Raw genomic sequence first — 8,388 nt, forward strand, 5'->3', positions numbered from 1 at the left:
AGAGTGTAGAGTGAACATATCTCACTGTTATTACATTGAGGTATGATGGGCTGAGGGAACTCAGGTCTGTAGAGACTCACGCCCACTCCCTCACCATACTCAGGATAGTAGTCCTCCCAGACAGGAGAGTACAAACATCACCCATGATATTAGTCAAATGCCCATCTAATTCACATCACCAAATAAAGCAGTGTCCGTTCTACCCCATACCATTGCTGAGAGCTGAGGCTGACAATCCAGTGCAGTACTGAGGGAGTGAATACTTGGTATTCAGAAGCTGAAGCCTTTCCAACCACTGAGTATCTGATTGTCTTCTTGGTCAGAGTGCGAGTCAGTGAGTGACTTGTACCTGACACTGCACTGAAAGGATGCTGACTTTATACAGCAGCTTCTATACAGATTGATGTCTTCTTTTGGTGATGTTTGGCCATCTGGTCAAAGGTTAAATTGACCTTCTTGAAACGATTGGACTGATGGTGGGAGAGGTTGGAGACAGACACAGCTGAGACAGACAATGTTTTGGAAGGACAGCTCCCTGTGTGAGCACTAGAGGCTAAACAACAGACAACTCTCAGTGTAAGGGAAGCAGTGACCGGCTCCAGGTCCATGTGGAGGTGTCAGTGTTTGGCGAGAGAGGAGGAGTAGGTGATACTATCCTGTCACACATCACACTGGAAAGGTTTGTCTCCTGTGTGGGTTCACTGATGTTCCAGCAAATCCGATAACTGTGAATTATTACAGAATTCTTCCCCAGGAGTGTGTAGATGAACCAGGAGATAGACTGACTGGGAGAATCTTGTTCACAGACCTCACACCTGACTGGTTTCTCATCGATCTGCTGATGCTTCAGGAGATCGGAGGAGTGGGTGAAAGCCTTGCCACAAACATTGGATCTGAAGGGTTTCTCCCTCTGTAAATCCTCTGGTGTCCCAGGAGGTTCAAAAACATCAGAAAAGCTTTATCACACATGTCACACTTTAAGGGTTTCTCCGATGTGAATGCTTTGGTGTTTGCGTAGGGTTGATGACCGCAAGAATGATTTATCACACACCTCACACGTAAATGGTTTCTCCCCTGTGTGAATACGTTGATGTACATGGAGATTGGATGAGATTGCGAATGATTTGTCACACACCTCGCACGTGAATGGTTTCTCCCCTGTGTGAATCCTCTGGTGTCTCAGTAGGGTCCAGGATGTCACAAAATCTTTATCACAAACCTCACAGCTGAAGGGTTTCTCCCCAGTATGCATCATCTGGTGCCTCCGGAGGGTAGCAGATGTCACAAAAGCTTTATCGCAAACTTCACACATGAAGGGTTTCTCGCCTGTGTGAATCCTCTGATGTATCAGCAGTGTCGAAGACGTCACAAAAGCTTTATCACAAACTTCACACTTGAAGGGTTTCTCCCCTGCGTGGATTCTCTGGTGTGTCAGGAGATCTGAGGAGTTGGTGAATACCTTGTCACACTCCACGCACCTGAATGGTTTCTCTCCCGTGTGAATCCTCTCGTGTCTCAGAAGGGTCGAAGATTTCACAAAAGCTTTCTTACAAACCTTGCAAGCGAATGCCTTCTCCCCTGTGTGAATGCGTTGGTGTTCGCGCAGGGCAGATGACCATGAGAATGATTTGTTGCACACCTTGCATGTGAATGGTTTCTCTCCTGTGTGAACACGTCTGTGTGCACGGTGTGTCGATGAATCTGAGAATGACTTGTTGCACACTTCACACATGAATGGTCTCTCCCCTGTGTGAAAACGTCGGTGGGTGCGAAGGTACGATGACTGTGAGAATGATTGGTCACACACCTCACACGTGAATGGTTTCTCCCCAGTATGAATGCGTTGGTGCGCGCGGAGGGTCGATGACCGTGAGAATGATTTGTCACACACTTCACATATGAATGGTTTCTCTCCTGCGTGAATCTTCTGGTGCATCCGCAGATTCGAAGACTTCATAAAATCTTTATCACAAATCTTGCATGTGAATGCTTTCTCTTCTGTGTGAATGCACCGGTGATATATTAGACCCAAAGACTGTGAAAAACCCTTAGAACACACATCACACTTAAACAGTTTCTCCGCAGTGTGAATATGAAGGTGATTTAAGACCATTGATGACTGTATGAAAGCACGGTCACAAAACCCACACTTGGATGGTTTCTCTTCCATGTGGCCGTCCTTGTATTAACAGTTGTTCAGCACATGTACCTTACATATAAGAGATCATATAAGCCTCTGGACCCCTCCTCACATTTGAACAGCCCCTCATCTGTAGGAATGAGTCAGTGGTTCATGAGGCTCGATGAATGACTGAAGCTCTTACCACACTTGGAGCCCACTCACACTTCTTCCCAGCCTCACCCTGACCGATCGTCCACAGCCGAAACTTCGGAAAGGTTGGTTCTGGTGGAAGGTTCCACACCTCTGATGATATCTGATGATATGTCAAAGCTCCCCTGTACTGACCAATTTCCAGATGTTGTTTTCACTGTCCAAACTTCTCTGGGTTGAACAATGCTGTGAAGGGACTGGATGTTGTCCCACAGTTGTGCAACTGTTCCTTAGGTGGTGGTCAGGACCTATCTGCGGTGTCTATCCTCTCTTTATTCTCTAGTGTAGTACGGTGCAATCCTTCTGTAAAACTGGAAAAGGGAACATGATTTCCTCCAACTCCCTCTCCTCTGCTGAAGGGGCTGACTCCTCAGTTAGAGACTGTTCTACAGTGAGTGTCAGTCTGCTATTCCCCTATGTGGGAGATCAGATACAAGTCCTTTCTTTTTCTTCATTGACTGTCACACATCCTGTTTCCAGCAGGGACACTGGATAGTGACCAGCAGCAGGCAACGTGACTACTTTTTTCCTCCACCCAGACCCCCATTTACCCAGACACCGGGAGGGCAACAGTCTTTAGGCGGAGTGTAAAACGGGCTATTCATTTGTTATAAGCTCATGCTGTGCTGATAGATGCAAGCTTTATCCTTCGATTAGGTTTAAGAAAAAAACATTCAGGAGAAATGTTACTTCAATGAAGATTTTGAAATTTCTCCCCATATTTTGCAAAATTATTTGAAGAAAACACTGGACAGAAGTGCTAGAAATTTTTTAAAATAAATTTAGAGTACCCAATTTTTTTTCCAATTAAGGGGCAATTTAGCCCACAAAGACAATGGGACACACACTCGCAACAATGGGTCACGCACCCGATGAAAATGGAACACGCACTCGCAACAACAATGGGACACGCAGTCGCAACAACAATGGGACACGCAGTTGCGACAACAAAGGAACACGCATTCACGAAAACAATGGGACACGCATTCGTGACAATGGGTCATGCATCCAACGACAATGGAACACGCACTCGCGACAACAATGGGACACACACTCGTGACAACGGGTCATGCACCCAACGACAATGGAACACGCACAGGCGACAACAATACGGCACGCACTCGCGACAACAATACGGCACGCACTCGCGACAACAATGGGACACGCACCTGACGACAATGTAACACGCACTCACGACGACAACGGGACACGCACTTGCGACAAAAATGGAACAGGCACTCGCGACAACAATAGGTCACGCACCCGACGACAATGGAACACGTACTTGCGATAACAATGGGACACGCACTCGTGACAATGGGTCATGCATCCAACAACAATGGAACACACACGCGCGACAACAATACGGCACATACTCGCGACAACAATGGGACACACACTCGTGACAACAATGGGTCACGTGCCTGACGACAATGTAACGCACTCACGACAACAATGGGACACGCACTCACGACAATGGGTCATGCACCCAACGACAATGGAACAGGCGCTCGCGACAACAATGTAACACGCACTCGTGATAACAATGGGTCACGCACCCGACGACAATGGAACACACACTCACGATGACAATGGGGCACGCACTCACAACGACAATGGGACACACTCGCGGCAACAATGGGTCACGCACTCGCGCCCAACATGGAACACATACTCGCGATGACCATGGAATATGCACTCACGACATCAAAGGGACACGTGCGATGACAATGGGACATCCACTCGCAACAACAATGCTTCCAATAAACACACTCAATATCCAACACACAGCCAATCAAACAGCTCAGCACAAAACACTGAGTAAACAGGTCTCTGAGCTGGATCTTCTCACACAGCATAAGGGGCATTTCCACACCGGATTTTCCACAGGATAGTCAGACTGCCTGTGTGGATTAGTGTGGACATTAGTGTGGATATAGTGCAATGTAATTATTCTAAATTCTGCTATATCTCAGCATCTCCTGACTTGGTTTTGAGTCCTTACAGGAAGTGACGCAGATGTGGTAGAGGAAGAGGAGAGAATGGGCAGAGTGGGTGGGCTCTCTGATTGACGTCTCTCACAGCAATACAAATATTTCTGCAGTAACAGGAGTTTCCTGAAGCTTGGAAAACTGACCAGTGAAACGGAGGCGATTTAAGTAGCAGATCAGGTGGGGATTTAAACTTGTCATTGTACCATCTGAATAAAACGTCACTTATTGCAGCTGTAGTCTCTGTTCTGGTAAACATTTCTAGTGGGAATAGCATTCTTCATCCCCTAAGACTTTTAAACTGACAATATGTGTAGCCTCGGATGTGTTTGACAGCAGATCACAAGTGGAAGACCCACAGCTTCCAAGGCAGTGATCACGTGGGTGGTGCAATCCACACATGCACAGGAGAGTGTGGCACAAGTAGAAGGAAAAGAGATGAGATTGGAGAAAAGATTGAGATGGTGGTTGGGGAGTGACTCTATATTGTGGAATGACTGAGTGTGATTCCATGCTCTGAGATTGACTGTATGCTCGGAGAGCAACATTATGACTTTAAGGAATGACTGTGATTTGGAAATTGACTCTAAGGAGATGCACTCTGAGGAAATGGAGCAAGGGTTGACCAGGGGACAGGGACACGGTGTGTGTGTGCGGCAGTCAGAATGGGGAGGTGGGGGAGATGAAAGGCGGGGGTACTATGCTGGTGAGAACGGGAATTTTTTTGCCAAATGGAAGAGGTCCCCAACATCCAACCTAGTTTCTAATAAAGGTCACCTCGAGCTGAAACATTTACTCTCAGGTCAGAATTAATCTGGGGAGAGAGAGACCTCTCTGCAGCCTTTGACATCCCTATCACACTATGCTCCTCCGGCAACTCTTCTGTGTTGTCCAGTCAGTGGGACTGCTGAAACCTGTGGCACTTTTACCTCTTCAGTTGTATGCAGAGAATCTGCTTGTGATTCTCTTTACACTGTTCGGTTTCCCCGCCTACATACATAGCGATAAGGGGTCCTCCTTCATGAGCGACGAACTGCGTCAATTCCTGCTCAGCAAGTGCATCGCCTCGAGCAGGACGACCAGTTTCAACCCCCGGGGGAACGGTCAGGTAGAGAGGGAGAACGGAACGGTCTGGAAGACCGTCCTACTGGCCCTGGGGTCCAGAGGTCTCCCAGTTTCCCGCTGGCAGGAGGTCCTCCCTGACGCCCTCCACTTCATCCGGTCGCTGCCGTGTACAACAACAAATAAAACACCTCACGAACGCCTCCTTGTCTTCCCTAGGAAGTCCTCCTCCGGAACGTCACTTCCGACCTGGCTGGCAGCCCCGGGACCCATCCTGCTCCGAAAGCATGTGCGGACGCACAAATCGGACCCGTTGGTCAAGAGGGTTCATCTCCTCCACGCAAACCTGCAATACGCCTACGTGGCGTACCCCGACGGCCGACAGGACACGGTCTCCCTGCGGGACCTGGCACCCGCCTGAGCCCCACACACACCCCCAACACCAGTGACCCCCCCTGGAGCCACGCACACCCCCCCGACACCAATCACCCCTCCCTCCCGCCGGCGCACCCCACAGCCGCCCCCTTCCAGGGTGGATCGGTCCTTCCCCCGGCCCCGAATAGGGATATTGGAGCGGGACGAGGCATTGCGACGCTCCCAGAGACGATGAGGCCGGAATCTGCGCCTGCATCACCACCGGGGCTAAGACGATCGGTGAGGACGACCAGGGCACCCATTCGACTCATCGAATCGGTATGATGAAGCAAGAGATGCCTCTGTAAATAATTTTTTTTGGGTTGCCCAGTTAAAGCGGCATTGTAAGTAGTTAATATCGGAGCATAGCCGCCGTGTCAGCGGCATCCTAGGTACCGACTCTGGAAACCCCTACCACCATACGGCCCACTACCCCGCCGGGTTCCTTTTTAACAAGGGGTGAATGTGGTGGTATGTATTAGGGGTATTAGGGTACCCTGGGATGCCAAGAGGCTATTGGTGGATAGACACTGGATCCCGATTTGATCAGCCGCCTGCTGGCTCCATCCAGTAAGGTGGCGTATAAGAGCCCGGGTTCTCCCAGCAGCCACATTCTGTAACTGTACTGCTGGGGAACAAGTCTGCGTAATAAAGCCATCGTTCAACTCCTTCTCATCTCGTGAGTGATTGATTGTGCTACACTCCTGCAATGCTGAATCATCGCTCTGGTTCCATCAAGGGTCTATCCTCAGCCTCCACCTATTTCTCACCCACATGCTGCTCATTTGCCAAACAATCTGATGACAGGATGTCAGATTCCCAGGGCTTCTCTTGCAACCTTTCCCATTTTCAGTCGAGTCAGAAATAAATGGCACTCATGCAGGTAAGCATGCAGGTGCAGCAGGCGGTAAAGAAGGCTAATGGTATGTTGGCCTTCATTGCACGAGGTTTCGAGTATAGAAGCAGGGATGTGTTGCTACAATTGTATAGGGCCTTGGTGAGGCCACACTTGGGAGTATTATGTGCAGTTTTGGTCTTCTCTGAGGAAGGATGTTTTTGCTCTTGAGGGAGTACAGCGAAGGTTTACCAGACTGATTCCAGCAATGGCGGGACTGTCATGAGGAGAGACTGACTAGGTTGGGATTGTTCTCGCTGGAGTTCAGAAGAATGAGGGGGGATCTCACAAAGACTTATACAATTCTAACAGGACTAGACAGGGTAGATGCAGGGAAGATGTTACCAATGATGGGTGTGTCCAGAACCAGAGGTCACAGCCTGAGGATTCAGGGTAAACCATTTCGGACAGAGATAAGGAGACATTTCTTCACACAAAGAATGGTGAGCCTCTGGAATTCATTACCACAGGAAGTAGTTGATGCTAAAATTTTGAATATATTCAAGAGGCGGCTGGATATAGCACTTGGGGTGAATGGGGTCAAAGGCTATGGGGAGAAAGCAGGATTCGGCTATTGAGTTGGATAATCAGCCATGATCGTGATGAATGGTGGAACAGGCTCGAAGGGCCAACAGGCCTCCTCCTGCTCCTATCTTCTATGTTTCTAGTATCACCACTTGACAAAACAGAAAACTAGTAGTAAAGGAATGGCATACGGACACCTTCAAGAGGGAGAGAAATGTTTTGAGGACCGTGCCATAGAGCAGCGTACCCTAGATCTACAATCTTCACTGGGGCAGGGGAGGAATGAAGGACAGGTCCTTAAGCAGCAGTAAGGGAGGTGTATATAATACTGGAGAGTCGAACTTTTATACTTTTACTCTGTTGTCTGGAGAAAACAGTCTCTCACCAGTCACAGAAAACAGAACATATGTAAATATGTTTTGCACGACACTGCTGGCTGTAGACCTTGCTGTAACTAATTAGTTGATACATTCTTATTGCTGAATACATTGAAATACAGTAGTCAATTCATTATATGAAACATTCACTGAAACAATGTCTAAATTTCCACAGCCAAGAAACGAGAGTTCAATAGTTAATTCATTATCTGAAACAATGACTGTATTCTCACAGTCAAGACACTTTTAATGATTTCACTCTTTAGCTCGGCATTCAATTAGCATTGAAAACCATGAATAAATCAATAAACCAATAAATCAGTAATCTATCAGAAGTGAAGATCTGAATAATTTAAAGATTAGATGTAAAATGTGTGTGTAGTAACAGACTAAAACAATTTTTTTTTTGTTCAAGTTTGATCATTTTCTTTATGGACTATTTATGTGGAATCAATTGTAAACAAAAAGGTGGGATTTGTAGGATTGGAATCCCATCAAACTGAACTTTTATTGAATATAAAACCCCAAAAGCTTCATGAACAAAAACACGACAAATTAACAGGTCAAACCTCAACACACAGAGGATGTGCAAAGCATGTCGATATCAAGGCCAAGTCTATTCTGTGCAAAGGCACTGGGATATTATCATCTCAGAGTTACAAAACAGTGGCCATCAGACAATCCAATTGTAAAAAACTGGGAAACTATCAGAGCTGATCGCCCCAGACAACATATTAAACAAACAACACCGACAACACCTAATGAGGAATGGACTTTATCACGTACACATCA

The 8,388-nt window shown here is 47.3% G+C and overlaps 1 protein-coding gene across 1 annotated transcript; it reads right to left on the minus strand.

The window, feature by feature from the left end:
- On the minus strand, positions 1 to 4,034 carry LOC140389199 (uncharacterized). Its single transcript, XM_072473369.1, is given in 3 exon segments — positions 1 to 912; positions 915 to 988; positions 990 to 4,034. Coding segments are annotated over 3 exon segments (1,596 nt in total). The 5' UTR covers positions 2,171 to 4,034; the 3' UTR covers positions 1 to 571.
- Between the last annotated feature and the right edge of the window lie 4,354 nt (positions 4,035 to 8,388).

Source organism: Scyliorhinus torazame, chromosome 14 (assembly GCF_047496885.1).
Source record: "Scyliorhinus torazame isolate Kashiwa2021f chromosome 14, sScyTor2.1, whole genome shotgun sequence".
In the NCBI taxonomy this organism is placed as follows: domain Eukaryota; kingdom Metazoa; phylum Chordata; class Chondrichthyes; order Carcharhiniformes; family Scyliorhinidae; genus Scyliorhinus; species Scyliorhinus torazame.